The sequence below is a fragment of the Anomalospiza imberbis genome, chromosome 9, assembly GCF_031753505.1.
Source record: "Anomalospiza imberbis isolate Cuckoo-Finch-1a 21T00152 chromosome 9, ASM3175350v1, whole genome shotgun sequence".
NCBI classification, from domain to species: Eukaryota; Metazoa; Chordata; class Aves; order Passeriformes; family Viduidae; genus Anomalospiza; species Anomalospiza imberbis.
This window is the reverse complement of record NC_089689.1, coordinates 30,090,671-30,113,699: the sequence shown is the minus strand read 5'-3', so window position 1 is coordinate 30,113,699 and position 23,029 is coordinate 30,090,671. Positions and strand designations below refer to the sequence as shown.

The 23,029-nt window shown below is 44.4% G+C and overlaps 1 protein-coding gene across 1 annotated transcript in view; it reads right to left on the bottom strand.

Moving 5' to 3' along the window:
- The window catches only part of PDE4B (phosphodiesterase 4B), a 182,534-nt gene that overhangs the window by 154,143 nt on the left and 5,362 nt on the right, over positions 1–23,029 (bottom strand). Inside the window, exons 2-3 of the mRNA XM_068199009.1 lie at positions 7,178–7,286; positions 5,356–5,612 (exon numbers count right to left, since the gene is read on the bottom strand). Coding sequence (XP_068055110.1) covers positions 5,356–5,612; positions 7,178–7,219 — 299 coding nt within the window. The 5' untranslated portion in view covers positions 7,220–7,286. The remainder of the gene's footprint in view (positions 1–5,355; positions 5,613–7,177; positions 7,287–23,029) is intronic.

Sequence of the window (23,029 nt, the reverse complement as noted above, 5' to 3'; positions counted from 1 at the left end):
GGATGTGGGATATTTATTCCCTGTGAGAACACCGCACAGCGTGAGGGAACAGCAGATTTTATGGAAGTTGTTCCCTAATTCCCATGGCCATCTCCTCCTCTGGTCTCTGAGGAGCTCAAATGGCAGCAACGAGGCCGAAATCCAAGGAATTTCCTCTTTCCACACCAAGCAAGGCCCTGCTTCCCACTCTGGGGATTCCAAACAGATTTAAGCTCTAGCTTTTATGATCCACCTGCAGGTAATCCAGGGGCTCTCATCTCCCAGCAACATTCCCAGCTTCTCCCACTGTTTTGAGGGATCCCAGCTCTCCAAGATGCCACTAAATCCCAAGTTCATTCCCAGGAAAAAGCCCTGAACAGACCCACAAATATTTCCATGGACTGAAAACAAAATCCCAGAGCAGAGAATCCCTCATGGATGTTGCAAGATTTCTCCAAGACATCTCTGACATTGTTGGGGAACTTCAGAAAACCCCCAGGAATTCTGAGTTTCCACAGACACTTCCCAGAAACAAGCAAGGAATAATTAAAACCTCTTTTCCCTGCAGATTATGGGATGTTCTGAGGAACACCACTGAGCTCCTTTTCCAAGGTAAGGAAATGTCCCCCAGAAATGCAGAGCAGGCTTTTGAAATCCAGGAGGGATGTTCAATCAGAATAATTGATCCTGCTCATTGGCACAGAAACTGATGGGATTTATGGAAATTATCCATATCTTGAACCAGGTGATGTCCATTCTGTGATTTAAATATCAGTATAAAAACAAAAATCCTGGTTTTAAGTATTTTTAAGTATTTTTCCCTCCAGGTTTTTTGTTTTTCACACCACATGGGAAGCCAGCTCATCTTTTTTTTTTTCCCTGTTCCAAGCTTGCAGTACATTCCTTCAGTTCTTATCTCTTGGAATTTGAAATTATCTAAGAATTAAAACTCCAGTTTCTCAGGGTACTATCACAAGGTTGGGAACAGTGTTGAAAAAACAAAAGAAAATTTAAAAAAACACCAAAAACACATTTCTCCAAAATATCGTTTCCTTCTGAATTTCCAGGATTCACCCTGCAGTTCCTGTTACAGCTTCCCAAATACAGCTTCCACCCATGGGATATGGAAGGACCATCAGCTTGGTTTCCCAGCCTGATTCCGGCTTTGTTATCCTTAATTCTCCATGCAAATCTCATCCCCTTTATCATCCTAACTTCCCTTATCTACCCCTCAATTAATCCCCACTTATCTATCCCTCAGTTCATTCCCATTGTATCAATCCCCAAATTAATTCCCATTTGATCAATCCCCCAATTAATCCCCACTTATCTATCCCTCAATTAATCCCTATATTATCAACCCCCCAATTAATTTCCATTTGATCAATCACTCAATTCCCATTTTATCAATCCCTCAATTAATTCCCATTTATCTATCCCCCAATTAATTCCCATTTTATCAATCCCCAATTTGTTCCCATTTATCCAACCCCCAATTTGTTCCCATTTTATCAATCCTCCATTTAATTCCCATTTTTATCAATCCCCAATTTGTTCCCATTTTATCAATCCCCCATTTAATTCCCATTTTTATCAATCCCCAATTCATTCCCATTTTATCAATCCCCCAATTCATTCCCAATTTATCAATCCCCAATTTGTTCCCTTTTATCCAACCCCCAATTAATTCCCATTTTATCAATCCTCCATTTAATTCCCATTTTTATCAATCCCCCATTTAATTCCCATTTTATCAACCCCCCAAGTCATTCCCATTTTATTAATTCCCCATTTAATTCCCATTTTATCAATCCCCAATTCATTCCCATTTATCAACCCCCCTTTAATTCCCATTTTATCAATTCCCCATTTAATTCCCATTTTATCAACCCCCCTTTAATTCCCATTTTATTAATTCCCCATTTAATTCCCATTTTATCAATCCCCAATTCATTCCCATTTATCAACCCCCCTTTAATTCCCATTTTATCAATTCCCCATTTAATTCCCATTTTATCAATCCCCATTCATTCCCAGCAGCCTCCCAGGGAGGACGAGCTGGCTCTGGCTGAAGGCAGAATTCCCAAGGAAGGTTTGGAGTAACTCAGAGCCCAAAATTATCCCGAATTTCGGGCTGATTTAGCTCTTAGTGCTGTTTTTAATTTTCTGCCCACCACCACCATCTGGAGAACAACGGGAGTACTACAGGAGTAGAGACTGAGTAGATTTTTCCCAGTTCCAGGAAGGTTTCCAGGTGGATGTGGGGAATAGGACCAATCCCGTCATATTTTCCTTACAGATTCTCATCTTCAGGCTCCACAATAAAATGATTCCAGAAGAAAAAAGCCATAAATGAGGGATAATAAGGCAGCAAATAGATATTTTAATGAAGTATTTATTGCCATATCCCAAATTTTTACCTGCCTCTCTAATCCCTAAAAAAGTGCATTCCAATATTTAATATTAAACCAGATCAAGTCCTCATGGAATTCTTAAATCCTTGATTTCCTCACGCTTTGGGATTCACCATAAATCCCATTTTTGTTTCAACATCAAAATTTGCTGCAAACCCTTCAAAATATCCAAATATTCCCCACACACCTGAGGGAAACATGGAGAAATGGGGGGAATGAGCAGCCAGCTGCCAAATCTAACCCAGGAGATGCTAAGGAGCAAAAAAATTGGGATAAGAACTCTTCTGGATGATCCAAGTGCAGCTACCAATTTATTCTTCACACCCTCACTCTTCCCTCCTGCCTGGATTGCCTATCACAAAGCTGGAGTCAGAAAATATGGAGCAGGATTGGGGAAACATCTGAACAACTTGGATGAAAATAGGGACAAAAATTGTGGAGAAGAAGCTTGGAAGACTTCTCCACTCAGATTGTCACCTAAGATCTCTATCCCATATCCCTCCTGCCTTGCAGGATCCATAAAAGATGTTTTGGGGGAATATTCCCTACGTTTTCCACAGAAAATTATTACATCACACCTGGTTTGGAATTTCTGCTTTGGCATTAGCCTCCCTTATTTTTTTGACTGTCTCCAGAAACATCTTCCATGTTTTAGCCACTATTTTTCTCCTTCAAATCTTCAATTAATTTGGGTTTTGTATCACTAATAAGCACTGAGCTTGCAACTCTATTGGATTTCTATCCCAAATCCATGATCTTCTCCAACCTTAACATTCCATGATTCCATGGCTGTGCTCCTGAGAGGGTGGCAGGCCCTGAGTCACTGGGAATTCTGTAGGAAAGAACTGCCTGGAATGAGGCAGAGCTCAGTGCTAACCTGCTCCAGAACCCTCAAAGCCTAAAACTTCAATAAAAAATGGGAATGTTCAGCCCAGTTTTTATAGGATCAGCCAATGTAAGTGGATTGAGAGGTGAGGATTAGAACTTCAATAAAAACTGGGAAATTTAAGCCCAGTTTTTGTAGGCTTAGCCAATGTAAGTGCTCAGGGAGGTGAGGATTAGGACTGAAATAAAAAAATGGGAATTTTAAACTCTATTTTTATAGGATCAGCCAATGTAACTGGATAGGGAGGTAAGCATTAGGATGTCAATAAAAAATGGGAATGTTCAGCCCAGTTTTTGTAGGATCAGCCAATGTAAGTGCTCAGGGAGCTGAGGAGGATGCAGAAAGAGGAGCTGGGACAGAGCTGCATCCCAGTCACACCAGCAATTCCAGTTCCTGTGGAAAACCGGGAATTTTCAGCACTACAGAAACAGCAACAACCCAGGCAGGGCTGTCAGGGCTCCGGGAAAATCCACACGCATGGATTCTGCTGGAGCGGGAGAGAGGAGCAGCGATGCCCTCTTGTGTTCCAAGGGATAACTCCATGACAAATCCCTGGCAATTCCTCCCAAACCATGGACAGAGGCACATTCCAAGCTCAGAGAGAATCCATCCTTCCAGCCCACCCTATGGAAAGGCTCCCGCTGTCAGGAGTGCAAGTCCCTGCCCCACAAAAGGGAACATTCACACAATGCTCACAAAGGTGAGCCAAGCCTTTCATTGCCAAAATTCCCAACCCATCTGGAATTAGGGAACTCATTTGGTTGCATTTATCCCAGCAATTAATCACAAAACCCCGACAAAAGCTCCTGCTATTCCTCTACCTCAGCTATTCCAGGGCAGTTTAGAAATCCTATTTTCAGCAGGAAAACTCTTTCCAAAGGACTTTAACAAATGGATTTGGGATGTCCTCTAGAGCTGTTCAAAAGGAAAGTGCTGAGCTTGATAGAAACCCAGATTCCAACCTGGAATAATGATGGGAACATGAAGCAGCAAACGGAGCCAAGAGAAGAAAGTTTAGAACCTAAAACCAATCCTAAACACAAGTGCGAGCACAGAATTTAAGGTGCAATTAATATAACCTCAATATTCCCATGAAAAGCACAACATACATCCTTATTTTGCCATAAAATCCAGTTCCAGCACAGGAGCACCCAAAGCTTTGCCTTCCTTTTCTCCCTCTGGATTAATTCCCTTGTTTTGGCACCTGACACCAGTTCCAGTTTTGGATCTCACCTCGGAGCAACCCCCTTGTAATCAGCTCTCTGGTTTCTTGGGACTTATCGTGAGCTCATGGGATTCTCTCCAGCTGTAAAAATGCAGAGAGCGCTGAGCTCAACAGAAACCCAGACTCCAGCTAAGGAACACGAGCCAGCAAATGGAGCTGAGAGTGGAGCATTTATAAACTAGAACCTAAAACTGACTCCAAACCCAAAGTTGAGAGCACAGAATTTAAGGTCACACTAACGTCACCTCAATATTGCCATGACAAGCAGGACACACATCCTTATTTTGCCATAAAATCCAATTCCAGCACAGGAAAACTCCCCTCTCCCTCTGGATTAATTCCCTTGTTTTGGCACTTCACCCCAGTTCCAATTTTGGAATTCACCTTGGAGCAACCCCCTTGTAATCAGCTCTCTGATGGTTTCTTGGGGATTTATCTCCAGCTTAACTTTAGATCCCAGTGGGGTTTTTCCAGGCCTTTTTCCTCACACAGGGATGGGAAACATTCAGAGTCAGAGCCTTTTCCTCAACCCTTTGTGGAAGAGTTTAGCACCATCCTGAACTCGCGTGGGCGCGAGTCAGGAACACAAATCCTCTGGTTGAGACCAGAATCAGAAGTTTCAAGAGGGGTTTTTAACCAAGTAGAATTAAAAAAAAAAACATAAAAATAATTTGTTTTATAAACTTATATCCGCGATACAACAACTGATAGAGATTGATTAATCAGATTAATATATAAGAGATAATTAGACATTTGTTTATAATAAAAAAGAAGGGGAAAAGCTAATTTGGAACCAGAAAACGAGCAAATGAATCAATGAATTACTAAAAGCAGAATGAAATGAGACTTACCAGTCGTGGTAGGTGGTGATGGCGATGCTGGGAGGTGGCAGCAGGGGCAGGGTGGTGGGTCTGCACACGATGTCCCTGTCAGGTGTCCTGATGTCCCTGTCAGGTGTCCTGGCCCTCTCTGTCTGCCGCTGGGCCAGCGGGGGCAGCTGCAGGTTGCCCGAGCAGCACCGGCGGCCCCGCCACAGGTCAATGCCCAGGGCGTGGCTGGAAGTGCTGTAGGATTTGCTGAGCCCACATTCCAGGTAATCCAGGGAGTTCTGCAACAGAGAGGCCGCTGAGATTCCTGAATTCTGGAAACACAGGATTTCCTCCACAAGGGTAAAACACATTTGATTCTCCTGCCAGAACTATCCCCAGGAGATGAGAGCTCCACAACTCCAGAACTAAATTTTACAAACAAATTATTTCCTCCACATGGATAAAATTCAAATTTTCAGCCAGAACTATCCCAGGAGATGAGAACTCCACAAGTCCAGAACTAAATTCTGTAATTTCCTCCATGAGGGTAAACCACACTCAATTCTCCAGCCAGAACGATCCCACAACTCCAGAACTAAATTCTACAAGCAATTTCTTCCAGGAGGATAAAACACAATTCTCCAGCCAGAACAATGATCAGGACAACTCCCCAACTCCAGAACTAAATTCTACAAATTATTTCCTCCACGAGGATACACCACACTCAACTGTCCAACCAGAACTATCCCACAACTCCAGAACTGAATTCCACAAAGGATTTCCTTCATGAAGGTAAAACTCAATTCTCCAGCCAGAACTATGCCAGGAGATGAGAACTCCACAAGCCCAGAACTAAATTCTGCAAATGAGTTACTTCCTCCACAAGGATAAACCACACTCGGTTCTCCAACCAGAACTATCCCACAACTCCAGAACTGAATTCCACAAAGGATTTCCCCCACGAAGGTAAAACACACTCAATTCTCCAGCCAGAACTATGCCACAACTCCAGAACTAAATTTTACAAACAAAGGATTTCCTCCACGAGGATGAAACTCAATTCTCCAGCCAGAACCATCCCAGGAGATGAGAACTCCACAAGTCCAGGACTTGGTCCAGCCTGAGTGCTCTGCTTTTTATTTTATCACCACGGGTCTCATTATCAGACAATCACAGAGGCATTAAGGTCAGAACACACCTCTGAGGGCATTGAGCCCATGGAGCTGTGCAAAACTTGGGAAGAGTGGGAAACCACATTTATTTATTGGAGAAGTGCTCCAGGATACCCAAACCCTCATTTTGCACTCTTTTCTTACACATTCCAAGTGATTTCCCATTTTTTGGGAGGCCTAGGACAAAGCAGCCAATTAAGGCTTCAGGGCATCACTCCAAAGAGAGACAATTCCCCAGGAATGGGAACTGGAGCTGAATTCTTAGGGAATGATGATGATGATTCAGGTAACAATGAAATAAAAGGTGCATCACCACAGCAGGTGCTGAGCTGCTGAAACACTGAGCTATTTCCACATACAAAGGTGAGATCCAGAGCAAATATTCCATAAATCCCAGCAGCATTCCCTGCTCCCTGCCCACACCAAACTGCCCAAAGACCACCAGAGCAAAAAAACCTGCACAAAACTCCTCCAAACCTCTCCAGGGCTTGAGCTGGTCAGTTTTAATGTGCTGCTTTTATTTCCTTCTCCCTGTCTAAAAATCCTCCAAGATTATTATCAGCAATCAAAGCCAAACCAGTTTCTATTTACCAAAGAAGACAAAATCAACTTTTTAGCTCATTTTCACAATGTAAACAAAAAAGGAAAAGGAAAGAAAAATAAGGAAAAATAAACCTTCAGCAGGACCTCACCTCATCTGCAGTCACTGTCATGACACTTCTGCTTTTCTTCATTATCAAGTTTCAAGAGAAGCCCAGGATAAAAAACTTCAGGCAAACAGAATTTCTTCAGAGGGGCAACCTGAAAGAAAAGAAATTGTTATATATTTTTATTTATAAACACACATAAATTGTATATTTATGTAATTACATTTAAATATGTATGTGTATATTTATAGACAGATAAAATTATATGTAATTATACATTAAAATTAATATATATGAATATGTATGAGTTATTTAGATATAATTATATATAATAGATAATTAGGTACATAAATATATAAATTATCTATTATATATTGCTTATATATTTTAAATTTCATATAGATTAATGAGTTATTTAGATATAATTATATGTAATATATAATTATGTATAGAAAAGCATAATATAGATTATATAATTATATATAGTATAATTAGGTACATAAATATGTAAAAAGCTCTTATTTTATATATATAAATATATATTTCTATAAATTTATATATATTTATATATATATAGATATATAGATATATATTTATATATATAGATATATATTTATATATAAATATATATTATATATTTATATATAAATACATATATAAATACACATAAATATAAATATAAATTTATATTTATATTTATATTTATATTTATATTTATATTTATATTTTATAAATATATTTTAATATTTATGTTTTAATATCTAAATATAGATATAAATATAAATATAATTTATAAATATAAATATAAATATGAATATGAATGTAATATAAATCTAGATATAATATAAATATAAATATGAATGTATAGAGAGAGTTATATATTAATACATTCCATATTAATTATAACAATTAATTATATGCTAATTAGGATTATTATAGAAATCTATATGTCATTTTGGTATATAAACGTTTACATACTTTTGAATACCAAACTGGGTTTGATAACAAATCCACCACTAAGTTCCCAGCTGGTTTATTCCTGGCTGCCCATGTGGATAAAATTCTGGAATTTTTAAGGCTGGAGAGGATTTTTAGGCTCACCGAGTGCGTCCCCCAAGCAGCCCCACTGTGTCCCCAGCGATGTGTGTCCCCAGGTGCCACCCCACACCAGCACTGCCTCCCTGCAGCTGCTTCCCGCTCTCATCCCAAGTTCTGCAGGGCTCCAGGGGCACTCTTCCTGAGCACGAGGCTGCATCCCCTCAATCCTTGCTGATTTTCATGGAAAACCATCTCCAAGCTGCTGGGAAGGCACAAAACCCTGCTGGGCACATTAAAACTGACCAGCTCAAGCCCTGGAGAGGTTTGGAGGAGTTTTGTGCAGGTTTTTTTGCTCTGGTGGTCTTTGGGCAGTGTGGTGTGGGCAGGGAGCAGGGAATGCTGCTGGGATTTATGGAATATTTGCTCTGGATCTCACCTTTGTATGTGGAAATAGCTCAGTGTTTCAGCAGCTCAGCACCTGCTGTGGTGATGCACCTTTTATTTCATTGTTACCCGAATCATCATCATCATTCCCTAAGAATTCAACTCCAGTTCCCATTCCCTGGTGGGGTTAGGGTTAGGATTAAGGTTAGGATTGGGATTAAGGTAGGACTTGCACAGCCCCCAGGGTGGGTTTAGGGTTAGGATTAGGGATAGGTTTGGTGTTAGTGTAAGGGCAGGACCTGCACAGCCCCCAGGGTGGATTGAGGGTTACAGTTAGGACAGGATCTGCACAGCCTCAGGTTGGGTTTAGGATTAGGGTTAGGATTGGGATTAAGGTAGGACTTGCACAGCCCTCAGGGTGGGTTTAGGGTTAGGATTAGGGGTAGGTTTGGGGTTAGGGCTAAGGCAGGACCTGCACAGCCCCCAGGGTGGACTGAGGGTTACAGTTAGGACAGGATCTGCACAGCCTCAGGTTGGGTTTAGGATTAGGGTTAGGATTGGGATTAAGGTAGGACTTGCACAGCCCTCAGGGTGGGTTTAGGGATAGGATTAGGGGTAGGTTTGGTGTTAGTGTAAGGGCAGGACCTGCACAGCCCCCAGGGTGGATTGAGGGTTACAGTTAGGACAGGATCTGCACAGCCTCGGGTTGGGTTTAGGATTAGGGTTAGGATTAGGATTAAGGTAGGACTTGCACAGCCCTCAGGGTGGGTTTAGGGTTAGGATTAGGGATAGGTTTGGGGTTAGTGTAAGGGCAGGACCTGCACAGCCCTCAGGGTGGGTTTAGGGTTAGGACTGGAGTTAGGGTTAAGATTACGGTTAGGGCATGGCCTGTACCGTGACCAGGTTGGGGTTAAACCCCAGTGAACTGGAAGGATTGTTACAAACCCAAAATGTGGGAAAAGCCCATCTCCACAAACCTCAGCTGGCTCCTCATCCACAGCACACCCAGGAGTGAGATAACTCCAGGAATTATGGAATGCCACCTTGGAAGGGGCCCCCAGGATCTCCTGCTCCAGCCCTCCTTGGCTGCTCCCTCTGCAGCTGAACCTGTCCTTGTTGGTCACCCTCTGCTCCCCAGGGGAAATTATTCCAAATATCCCTTTTATCCATTGTGAAAAATCCCCTCCAACAGCCTTTACCCTTTGAGCAGCACAAAAGTTGTGCTCAAGCAGCAGAACCCAATTCCAGATTAAGTGGAACGATTGTATCAGTCTTCAGCAACGAAGAGAAATTAAAAGCCCTGTTATTTAAAGGATTAAATGATAAATCCCCAGATATCAGTGTTAAATATGGCCACGACATGCACAGATAGGGATAACATGGAATGACTGCTCACTGCCAGGAAAAATAAAAATTCCCTTTATACCTAGACAAAATTCATGGAGAAACCAAAAGGAAGCAGTAGAATGAAGCAGATTTGTGTTTAATAAAGCCCCATTTGGGCTTAACAAAGCCCAGTTTGAAGTGTTTGCCACTGCCCTGATCTGCAGGGACTGGGATCCCAACACAAACTGGAGCTGCTTCCTGAAAATGTGGAATTTCACAAGGAAAGACAACATAAAGAAACACCCACATAAATAAATATCCAGAGAAACTCCCGAGAATCATGGAACCATCAAGGCCAGGAAAAGACCTTTAAGATCATCAATTCCAACCAGCACCACCTCCACATTCTCCAGTAAACCTCAATCTACATATTCTTTGGAAAAGAAATCCAAAGGAATGAGAGTTTAAGAATATTTCCCAAATTTTGCTGAATTCCAGGACCAGGCTGGACAGCAGGAAATGGGACATGGAGGGATGGGCCGGGCTGACTGGAAGCTCATTTCTGTGAAAATCTGACCCCTCTCACACCACAACTTTATAAGTATTTATTGATTTGTCAAAGTTAATTTAAGCAGAATACGGATAATGATAAGATCCAGCTTTTGTTCTGTGGGAATTGCAGTTCTGAGGCCTGAAGAAAACCCAACACTTCCTTTAGTCATGACTAAATTCCCATTAAAATCTGACTCATTCTTTCCTGTGCCTTCCCAGAAAAATCTGACACCTGGGATGAACATTTAAGGGGAGAATAAACCAGAGGAAAACATTCCAAAGAGGCTTCCTGGGAATTTTTTTCCTCATGAACACTTTCTCATTGATGCAGACTTTTATTACAGTTCCAGTACCCAAATCCTCAAAAAAACCCTGTATCCCAGAGGATTGGTTGGGTCTGGGATCAGGGAATGCTGAACAGCAGCAAAGCTTTGCATTTGTAAATAAATTGTGAAGAAAAACCAGTGCTGCAGTTGGGTCTGATCCATTTTCCTGGAATGTATCCCAAGTGGAATATGAATTTTCTTTTTACATCAAGCTTCCACCTGAAGATTCTGGTGTTCCACGACCACATGTTTCAAAACTAGTGGGAAAACACTCCAGCAATTCCAGAGGGATCCAGCCAGGGTATGAATGAAAGGGTTCCCAAGAAGCAGCTGACAGTGAGGATAAAATCCCATGGATGCTTTTCCTGATTTTCCTACACACTGGTTACAAAAGAGCTGCCCAGCTCATCCAGTGTGAAATCCACCATTTACAGCAATTCCTAAAACACATCCTCACGTGCAAGTTTGGGAGGGTTTGGAATATGAGACCCACATTCCATCTTGTGTTTTCCTACACATTTGGGCTTCTCCATGGGCAGGGTTAAAGCTCCAGGGGATGTGGGGAGCAGATTGATCCCCTCAGCCCTAAAGATCCCCCTGTCCCACAAACACAGCCAAGGCTGGCTCCCAATCCCATTTTCCCACTCCCTGGATGAACAGCAGTTTCGGGAAGCAGAGCTGTTGATCCAGCTCCTCTCAGCCTCCAAATCCAGGTCCTTCCGCTTTTCTGGGAGGCAGGACACAAACACAGAGTGAAACCCCAAACAAATCCCCGTGAAATCCCAATAACAGCACATCCCGCAGTCCCACACCTGCTTCTTCCTCACTTCCACCACAGCACCAGAGCAGGATTTTTCCTCCCAACAAAATGCTGGTCCTGAAAATGCTCAGAGATAAACCCCAGGCACCTGAATTGTGAATTACTGCAGAAGCTTTTCTAAGGAAAGGGATGAAGGAGATCATCTGATCCCACAGGGAATTACATCACTTGGGAGCTGGGATTCAAACTCGATTCTCCTTAAAATCCAAGAGAACTTCACAGGGAGAGGCACTGACTCAGACAGGGTGACAGCCACCAAAAAAAAGTGACAATCTCAGGTCTGGCTCTCCCAGGAGGAACAGATGGGCTCCTGCTTCACATAAAATCATGGAGTGCTTTGGGTTGGAAGGGAGATTTAAATTCATCCCATTCCACCCCGTCATGGGCAGGGACACCTCCCACTACCCCAGGCGGCTCCAACCTGGCCTGGGACACTGCCAGGGATCCAGGGGCAGCCTCAGCTTCTCTGGGCAATGAGAAAGGAGGGAAAGGCTGGAACACTTCCAGACAGAGTCACTCCAACACCTCCCTGGGCAGCTTATTCCAATGCCTCACCACCCTTCCAGGGAAAATCTGTTTTCCAGTATCCAACCTGAACCTCCTGTGGGGCCGTTCCCTCTCCTCCTGTCTCTATCCCTGTTCCCTGGGAGCAGATCCCCAACCCCTCCTGTCAGGAGCTGTGCAGAGCCACAAGGGCCCCCCTGAGCCTCCTTTTCTCCAGGCTGAGCCCCTTCCCAGCTCCTCAGCCTCTCCTGGGGCTCCAGCCCCTTCCCAGCTCCCTCAGCTGCTCCAGCCCTCCTTGAACACATCCCTAAGAATTTCCCCTCTTTATTACTTATTTGCTGAGGAAAATGTTGTTCTTTTCTGTGACCTTTTCCCGTTTCTTGTGAGCAGCAACAGCTCAAGTGCTCTGCAGAGCTTCTGGCAGCTCCAAGAAATTCCCTCCTCCTCAGAAAACCCAAGCTGTTCTCATTCCCAGCAAAAGCTGGGAAGATTTCACAGAGCTCTGTGAAACACAAGCAAGGGCACCTATTAGCACTAATGGCTGGAACTTGGGAAGAGAGATTCAGAAAAGAGGGATTTCATGGAATCATGGAATGGTTTGGGTTGGGAGGAACCTTAGAGCTCATCCAGCTCTAACTCCTGCCATGGAACACCTTCCTCTCTCCCAGGTGGCTCCAAGCCCCAGTGTCCAGCCTGGCCTTGGACACTTCCAGGGATCCAGGGCAGCCCCAGCTGCTCTGGGAATTCCATCCCAGCCCCTCCTCACCCTCCCAGGGAGGAATTCCTTCCCAACATCCCACTTGCCCCTACCTTCTTGAAGCCATTCCCGGTGTCCTGTCCCTCCATCCCTGTCCAAAGTCTCTCTCCATCTTTCCTGCAGCTCCTTCAGGCCCTGCAAGGCCACACTGAGCCCACCCCAAAGCTTCTCCTGTCCAGGTGAACAATCCCAGCTCTCCCAGCCTCTCCTCCCAGCAGAGCTGCTCCATCCCAGGGACCATCCTGGAGATGCAGAATAAAATCCCATGGATGCACGGGATGAAGCCTGATTTTCCTACCCAGCGGTTAAAGAACAGCTGCCAGCTCATCCAGTGTGAACCCCACTATTTACAGAAATCCCTAAAACACATCTTCATGTGCAGGTTTGGGATTCCCAGCCTCTGGATTCCTTCCAACAGCTCCACACGCCTCCTCTGCTGGATTCCATGAGCTGGACTTTCCCTTAGAGCTGCCACAGCCTCTATCTCCTATCGCTGCCATTCTCATCCTCATCAGCTTTGCTACCCGAGTCCACCAGTGTCATCCAGCTGGAGAAGGGATTTTCCCACTTTGGACTCTCACAAGGTTCTGGAGAAGGAATTCCTCCACTTTGGCCTCTCCCAAGGTTCTGGAGATGGAATTCCTCCACTTTGGCTTCTCCCAAGGTTCTGGAGATGGGATTCCTCCACTTTGGCCTCTCCCAGGGTTCTGGAGATGGGATTCCTCCACTTTGGCCTCTCCCAAGGTTCTGGAGATGGGATTCCTCCACTTTGGCCTCTCCCAAGGTTCTGGAGATGGGATTCCTCCACTTTGGCCTCTCCCAAGGTTCTGGAGATGGGATTCCTCCACTTTGGCCTCTCCCAAGGTTCTGGAGATGGGATTCCTCCACTTTGGCCTCTCCCAAGGTTCTGGAGATGGGATTCCTCCACTTTGGCCTCTCCCAAGGTTCTGGAGATGGGATTCCTCCACTTTGGCCTCTCCAAGGTTCTGGAGATGGGATTCCTCTGGTTTGGCTTCTCTCAGGGTCCTGTAGAAAGGATTTTCCCCCTCTGGCCTCTCCCAAGGCTGCCCTGAGCTTAGTCCTAATTGCCAGGCTGAGTTTAAAACCCAAATTTGCTGGTTTAAGCCATCAAGCATCGGGATAAAGTCACAATTTTATCTCCAGGAATAAATCCAACCCATTTTCTTACTATAAAAAATATTAAAGGCAGGATGATCTTTGTAGAGGATTGAGAAAATTCCAACCAAGTTGGGCATGGCCAAAAAATTACCTTTAAATAATTAACTATTATTAAAACTGTGCCGCAGCTTTAATTAGGAGGCTCCTTCCCAGGATATCAGCAAGATTGCAAGGACTCCTCCTTCTCTGGAGTCAATCCAAGCATTAAAGCTGGGAATGCCCCAGTCAGTCTGTCCCAGAAATTCCAGGAATCCCTGGATTTCCTGCAGAGGGGATGGCCAGGTTGTCATTTCTCTTCATTTCTTTCAGTTAAAAAAAGAAAAAAAATCCATATTTTGCTGTCCTTAGGCCTGAGGTGCTCTGTGGAATTCCTATGAAACACAATTCTCAGATTTTCACCAATTTTTGGAGATATTTTCCCAAATATTCACGGATTTCTTTTCCTGGGATTTTCACTAGCCCATTTTTCATAGGAAACTTCCAGAAAATATTCACAGCTTGAGCAGAAAAAATTTTTCTATTTTCCTGATTATGTCGGGGATTGTTAATCTTATCTTTCTAAAAAGCTCATCTCCTATTGTGCAAAAATGGAGTGAAATTAAAAATCAGCTCTGACAGCTCCAAAGGATTCAGTTCAAGTGTTCCCCACATCAGGACTTCCAAGGTTAATTAAGGGGAAAATGAGGCAGACTATTAAAAGATGCAATTTCTCTCCCTCTTGTTCCTTGAGCAAATAATTTGCAGAGCCTCCCACTCCTCAGGGCAGCTGAGCAGCTCTCAGAGTCAGAATTATTATTATTATTATTATCATGATCACAATTATTACAATTTTTATCATTATCACAATTTATTTTATTTTATCATTATTTTATTTTATAATTTATTTATTTTATCATTATCGCAATTGATCACGATCACACTTTATTAATATTTTTATCGTTATTGTTGTTATTATTGATATTATTGTTATTATTGATATTATTGTTATTATTATTTCTATTTCAATTTTAAAACACACCAAACCCCAGAAAATTCAGCCAGGCAGATTTCCCCCCTGTATATTTTTTGGCTGATTTTTTCTAAATTCCACTTGATGCTCCCCCTGTGTTTTTATTGTCACCCCTAAGCTTTGCTGGGCCTCCCAGAAAACGGGAATGCTGCAGATCCATGGGGATTATTATGGGATAAACACTGCAGAAATAAAGCAGCCCTTGGCTCCTGTCCCTCATTTACTTCCTCCTCTCCTAAACTCTCCCACAGGTTGAGCTTTAGGACCTTTTCTCCAAAAGAAAAGGTTTTAAAATCCTCAGATCTCCTTCCCCAGGAGTTTTCCTGGGAAAAGACAAATTGCCTGAAAAGAAGGAATTTTTTCTCTTTTTTTCTTTTTCATTTTATTTCAGAGCCAAGCAGCAAATGACCCCAAGAATATTGGGGTCAGAGCTGAGCCTACAAAGAGAGCACCTCATCCTCCAGAAGTCTTGGAAAAGAGGAATATTCCAAACCTTGCCCCTTTTCCCTGTTGGAAAAACCACTAAGGATAATGGGGAAAGATTAATTCCAAAATTAGAGCAGCAATTTAATTTTTAGGCTTTTAAATCCACTTTTTCAGGGTTTTCCAAGCTCAAAGCCCCTTGGGAACTCCACAAGAACACCAGAATTCCATGAAGGAATTCCAGACTGAATCTCCAAACACCTCAACGCCAAAATTCCACGTCTACTGAGCCAAAAACTGCCCTGAAATTCACTTTTTAGGCTTTTAAACCTCCCTTTTATGGGCTTTCCAAGCTCAACCCCTCGTGGGAACACCACAAGAACATCAGAATTCTGCCACGGCTGAAACCTTAAAGTCCTTCAACCCAAAATTCCATCTTTGCAGAGCCAAAAATTGCCACAAACCCCCACTTTTTTTAGGCTTTTAAATCCAGGTTTTTTTAGGAGAACCCTGGAGAACCAAGGGAAGCTGAGACCTGTAAGGAAGGGGCTAGGAGTAAGTTGGAAAAAATGAGCTTTAAGGTCTCTTCCCACCCAAATCATTCCAGGATTCACACCCAAAAAACGGGAGGTGAGGACCTGGGCTCTCCAGGATGGAGCATCCTGGTTTTCTGTCCGAGAGAATCCTGCTTTTCTCACATCCCAGATTCCCGAACACAGCCATGGAACAGCAGCTAAAACCAATTCCAGGGCCTGAGGAAAAACCATGGCCAATTAGAACAAACACCTCCAATCAATTATCCAGCTTTTCTGACCACAGGCACATGCAAAATCCAAACAAAAAGGGAAAATGAGGATTTGTGCCACAAGAAATTCCTGCTGCTGTTTAAATCCTGCACTCTGTGTCCTCTCCTTCCCATTCTGGAGCTGAGAAATTGCTTTTTCCTCAATATTCATCCAAAACTGCAAAGCCTGGCACTGGGAATATTAAATAGGACATGACAGCTCCGTGGTCAACTCCAAATCTGATTTATCCCAGGTTTTTTTCCGTGTTAGCAATTTCCAGACTGAAACTTCTGTCTGCCCATCCAATAAAAAAAAGGAAATTAAGATGAAAGAAAAAGCATTTGGCATTCTGGAAATGCTCCTGTGTTTTCCACCAGCCACTTCCATATTTTATTTCAGATATTTGAAGTGGCATCTTGGACAGCACCAATTTATAACAGGAGATGAAAGGGGGAAAACCTGATTTAGAGAGACATTTCAGTTTTCTTATTCCAGGATTTTTCCTCAGAGCCAAAGCAGATGTTCCTGTTTCCTTAGACTGTGGTTGTTTTCTTTCCTTCTGGATCTGATATTTTGCTTCTTGGGCAAATATTTGCATTATTTTCGATGCCAGGCAGAATGATCAGCATTTTTTTTAATGAAAAAGTAATTTAGCTCATTCTGCGACTCTCCTGAATGAAGCGCTCTCAAGTAAGGTGAAAGTGGCAATTCCAGCATTTCCTCCCAGCTTCTCCCAGTAATTTCTTTCCCAGTTATCAAAAACCCCTTTAATTACAAGGAGTGATCCTTGCACTGCCTCTTGCTGAACATTTTGGGAAGTTTTGATCCAATTCCATCACTTCAAAGGCTGCAATTAACCCTGTTCAGTAACCCCTGCTCCCAAAATCCCAGCGCTTCCTGCAAGAGATTCTCATTTCCCAAGGATCAGCTCCGTGTCAGGGTCCTTGTGTGGCACCAGAAAAAAATCTGCCTCTCCTGCTCAAATAATTCCATGCTGATGTTGCAGAGGGAATTGAAAAAGTAGAAATTCCAAAATATTGGGATGTAGGAGTGTGCCAGGGTGTTCCAAGAGGAATGCCAACCTGGATCCATCCAGCCTCACCAGGGAAATCCCAGTTCTGGGGAATGACAGCACCTGAACATGGAGAAAGCTGCCAGAGGATGGAATTCCCTGGGATATTGGGAAGGAATTCTTGGCTGGGAGGATGGGGAGAGCCTAGAATGGAATTCCCAGAGCAGCTCTGGCTGCCCCTGGATGCCTGGCAGTGCCCAAGGCCAGGCTGGAGCAGTTTGGGATCGTGGGGATTTAAGGATTTTAAATTTCCCTTCCAACCCAAACCAGTCTGGAATTCTGGGATTTTGGAGGCTGAGGCCTTGAGGCATAAAAGCTAATTTTCAAGCTAATCCAGGTGATTTTTCTGCCCAAACTTGAGGCTACCTAGGAGGAACCCTATTCCAATAACACCCAAATATTTTCTTTTTGGGCAACCAGTGCTGCAAATACAAAAATACAACACAAAACTTCTCCAAGTCACAGGAATGACCCAACTTCTCCACATGTTTTACCATTTTATTCTGAGGATGTGTTTTCCTCAGAAAAAAATGCAGATTAAGAGGATGCACAACTCCCAAATCCTGAAATCCCCACCCAGCTCCCTGAATTCCCAAAGGAGCAGCAGGAGAGGAGTTTTAAATCTCTCATTTTTTGAGATTGCTTTGCTCGAAAGCTAAAGGGCATTCTTGTATTCCTGGGGGAAAAGAACAGCAGGATTTAATTGCTACATGGATTATCTGGGGAGAGTTTTCCCAACTTTTCCAGGATCACAAGACATGCAGAGAGAGGAGAGGGATGGGCTGAGTTGCTTTTCCTGCTCAGGGTTTGGAAGATCCTTGTCCATGGCTGTTCCAGAGGTTCCTGGGAATGGTGAGCATGGAAAGGGAAGCTCCAGCTCTCCCTCCGTGGGCTCCCACATCCCTTCCCCCAGAGCTGAGTCACTTGGATCATAAATTCCAACCTCACTTCCCAGTTACTATAACAACTTCATGGATTTCTTCTCGTTATTAATTACACTCAGCCCTAATCTGCTGCTCCAGGATCAGGCACTCCAGGAGAGCTTCCCCTCTCCCTTTTCCCTTCTCCCTTCCAAAGATTTTTCATTCCCAGCTCGCTCTCACATTCAGGTGCTCCCCTCATGAATCTGCTTCCACTGAGATAAGGAAATGCTGATATTCCTCCCTTTGAAAACTCAGAATAGAAGGAAATGGTTTTTTTCCTCAAAACAAACAAGATGCCCAAAATAAAACTGCAAAATCTGGGCCCTCAGCTGTTTTCCTGCAGCAAATGTGGAGCAGGAACAGCTTGGAATATAATCCACCCCAGCACAGAGGGAATGAGCCCTCTGGAAGCAAAGCTGGGAGCCAGAGCACAGTAGCAGCTGCAATCTGATTTATTGGGGCTGAATTCACATCTTCGGGGTCTGAACGGGAAACCTCTGCTGCTGGAAAAGGCAGGAAAAGGCAACAAACTCCAGGCCAATCCCAAGGTCCCAAGGTGGAATGAGCACAATGAGCCCTTTTCATTTTCCTCTGGATCAGCTTTGTAGATTGAGAGCTGAAGGGACACTTCTACCCAAGAGAACAGAGTAATTCCCATTCCCATTCCCATTCCCTTTCCCTTCTCTTCCCTTCCCTTCCCTTCCCTTCCCTTCCCTTCCCTTCCCTTCCCTTCCCTTCCCTTCCCCTTCCCCTTCCCCTTCCCCTTCCCCTTCCCCTTCCCCTTCCCCTTCCCCTTCCCCTTCGCTTCCCCTTCCCCTTCCCCTTCCCCTTCGCTTCCCCTTCCCCTTCCCCTTCCCCTTCCCCTTCCCCTTCCTCTTCCCCTTCCCTTCCCTTCCCTTCCCTTCCCTTCCCTTCCCTTCCCTTCCCTTCCTCTTCCCCTTCCCTTCCCTTCCCCTTCCCCTTCCCCTTCCCCTTCTCCTTCCCCTTCCCCTTCCCTTTCCCCTTCCCCTTCCCCTTCCCCTTCCCCTTCCCCTTCCCCTTCCCCTTCCCCATGGGATGGGGAAAATGGAAACATTTTCTCAGGCTGGAGGGCAGGGAAGGGGAGCAGGGAGCAGGGAAAGAGGGCATTTCCTGCTCCATTCCCACAGGGATCCAACAGGACTGACCCCATGGAATCACAGAATTCCAGACTGGTTTAGGTTGGGAAGGACCTTAAATCCCATGGCATCCCACCCCTGCCATGGCAGGGACACCTTCCACTGTCCCAGGCTGCTCCAAGCTCTGTCTAGCCTGGCCTTGGACAGTTCCAGGGGCAGCCAAAGTTTCTCTGGAAAACCCCAACTTTACCCTCAGTAAGGAATTCTTCCCCCATCACCACATCCCTCCCACCTGAATTCCCTCAGCTTGGGAACAGCCTGTGCCTCTTCCCAAATGACTGCAGGTCTCTGATGGAAGTTCTGGCAGATCCCCAGAGAATTTATAAATGAAAATTCCAATATCACTTGATCTGTTTATTTTTAGGAACATGTCTCCTGCTCGCTGAAAGAAAAAAGTCCCACTTCAAATACCAGTCCAAAAATATGGAAACAACTGTGTGCAGTGGAGAACCTGCACATCCTGCAGCTGGGATGGCTCTGAGTGAAGCATTCCTGCTCCTTTCCCCACTGACTCCCCCAGGGTTAGGTGTGGAATGCAGAACTGAACTCCTCTGCAGAGCCATCAAAACACGAGATCATTTTAAGCCCCCAGCCAGATGGAGAACACTCCTTTCCCCTCCTCTGCAGGAGAAGGGAAGAGGATCAGAGCCCAAAGAATTCCAACTGGGAAAGAAGCCCTCTCCAGATATTTTATACTGTAAAAAATCATGGAAATGATGGTTTGATTCTATTTCCAGCGTGAAAACCCGCGCTGCTTTAGTCACCAAGTCACATATAAACACAGGGCGAACATTTTCGTGCTGCCTTCAATTTTTTCAATCTCAAATGACAAATTTCCATGAATTTCATCCCTCTGATTAAAGGGCAGTTGTTACACACCTACAAATACCCTTTAAAAACCCATCAGTGCAACCACAATTCCAAAAAAAAAAATAATGGAAGGATCCATCTGAAATCCAAAGCAAAGCAGCTGCAGGACTCCCAGCATCAATCCAGGCTTGCCCCCAAGGGCACAATATCAATAATAAAAACCAAAAATAGCTTTGGTTTCCTGCAGAGTTAAAGAAAATCTGGTTTATCCAACCAAAAATGTAGGAACTGCTGTACTGGGAAGCAAATGGCCAGCACCAAACCGGTGTTGGATCCATGAGACAGCACCGGATGGACTAAAAAAATGAATAATTCAACAACTCTGACGAGTAAAATGGGAAAGGAATAGCCAGGAATACTCCAGGAATGGCCAAGAATATCCCAACTTGATCATACAGTGAATTATGGGAAGGGAAAAGGGAATTTTGGGGGACTGGCTGCCATTCCATGAGAGGATTTGGGGAAATTTCTCCTGCTTGCTCCTGTTTTAGAGCCAACCCCAAAAAATGCTGCCTCAATTTCTCCAGCAAAATCCACACCAGGAACACCTCAAGTCATGGAAAAAAAAATCCAATATTTCATCCAGGAAAACTCACTGAAGCTTCTTAAAAGTCAGGAAGAGTCTGCTCAGAGCTAAATCATTATTTTTTAATCATAAAGCTTCTCTGGTTTTCCACAAGTCTAAATAAATCCTTTATCCTGTGCTTAGGAAATTCTTCCTGAATTTTCCTACACAGCCCTGACTCGAGGAATTAATTACAATTATTTCACATGACAAGAGTCTTGCACTAAATATTTTTATGCTGAGAGCGGGTGATTAAAAAACAAGGAAATATGAAAAAATGTCTTTTTCTACGTCCTTTCATTGCCTGTGACTGGATTATTTTTCCCTTTTTTTTAAACGATGGATTTCTGGGAATATGGCTCCAGAAGGAAAGGAAGAATGAGGTGAAATAAATGTTTATTTTTATAGTTCTTCTGCCTGACTTCATTTGAACACTGCCTTGTTCTTGCTTTTCTGGGAAAAGGCATGGAAAACTTTCCATTTTTAATGAAAATGATTCATCAGTGACCCACAAGCAGCTGGGAAAAAACCCCACAATGTTCCCGTGGCTCCTGCAGGAATAAGGAAAACGGGAAAACCACGGCCCCAGTTCTGCCCCAAAAGTGGACACACACAAACAACACCTCAAACAATGGAAGTGCAGGCAGATATTTCATGGATTCCCCAGGAAAGTGCAGGGAAAGGGGCTTGGAATAGGAATTTTGGGATGAATTCCAGAACGGAAATGCAGAATTGAGAACTGAATGCAGAGGAAAGAAAGAAGGCAAAGAAAAAGCCACACAAAACCAACTGAGGAATATTCCCCTCTCCCAGCCTGGGAGGAACCAGTGGGAAAGGGCATCCCAACAATTAATCTGGATCAACAATAACAGTTATGGCAGGGGAGACACTTTTCCTGGAGTTTGCCATGAGGAGCCTCTCTGGGAATTCTCAGACCAGAGCCTGCCATGGAATCCTTGGGATCAGTGGGATCCAGGAACCCCAGACCTGCTCATCCTGCCCTGGAACCCCCTTCTGGAGAGGCCTCTCTGCAAGGATCATCTGGGACAGGCTCCCTGCTTTCCTCTGACGATGCCAAAGATCCACACAGAGCTTTTCCCAGCACGAAGAGCAGCGCCTCTGGAAGGAGCAGGGCTGGGATTCCAAGCTCTCCAAGTAACACTCCTGCTCTGCTCTCCCTGCCCTGTCCCTCATCACTGAGATCCTGGAGAAGGGGATGACAACCTGGGACAGGCTCCCTGTTTTCCCCTGAGGATCCCAAAAGATCCACACAGCCTTTTCCAGAGGGAAGAGCAGCACCTCTGGAAGGAGCAGTGCTGGGAATCCAAGCTCTCCAAGAACACCCCACATCCTGCTCTGCTTTTCCTGCCCTGTCCCTCATCACTGAGGTCCTGGAGAGGCCTCTCTCCAAGGATCACCTGGGACAAACTTCCTGCTCTTCCTGGGATCCCACAAGATACACACAGAGTTTTCCAGGGGGAAGAGCAGCAGCCCTGGAAGGTGCAGTGCTGGGAATCCAAGCTCTCCAAAGAACGTGCCACGTCCTGCTCTGCTCCTGCCCAAGCTCACTTCTCCTGCAGCCCACAGGACACTGGGAATGCTGCGATACTCCTTGGGCAACCAGCAAGGAAAGCTGAGGGGAAAATCCCAATGGGGAAACCCAGAACCACAGCAGGTTTTAATGGAAAACTGGGTCTGAACTCCAGCTCACCTCCAATCCAAAGGGGTTTTGCCCACTTGGCTCCAGCCCCCACAACCACCAGCAGCCATTCCCAGCTGGAGCATGGAATCGTGTGCTGCTCCAGTGACACTTTTCCAACGTTAAATGGGATGTTTTTCCTTCCAGGCAGGAGAGGGTTTAGCCCCAGCACCACAGGCCCTGGGAGGTTCCTGATCAGTATTCCTGAGCACGCGGGACACCCCAAGGATCTGCTGTTCCCAGAGCAGAATCCCAGCAAACACAGCAGCCTGCCCCTGAAGGTCTCCATATGTCTCACACTGATTTTCTCCTCAAGGGCTCTTGTGCTGCTGGATCATTTTCTGCTTCTCATTTGAGCTGCGGCTTTCAGAAATGGTGATTCCCAAGGATTCCTCCTTTTGGATTCCTCTCTTCCCCAAGTTCCTGCTCCCACTATTTGTAAGCACCCTTGGAAGTGTCCCTGTTGCAAGGAGCTCCTCTCTAGATTTATCCCCCACATTACCCAAGA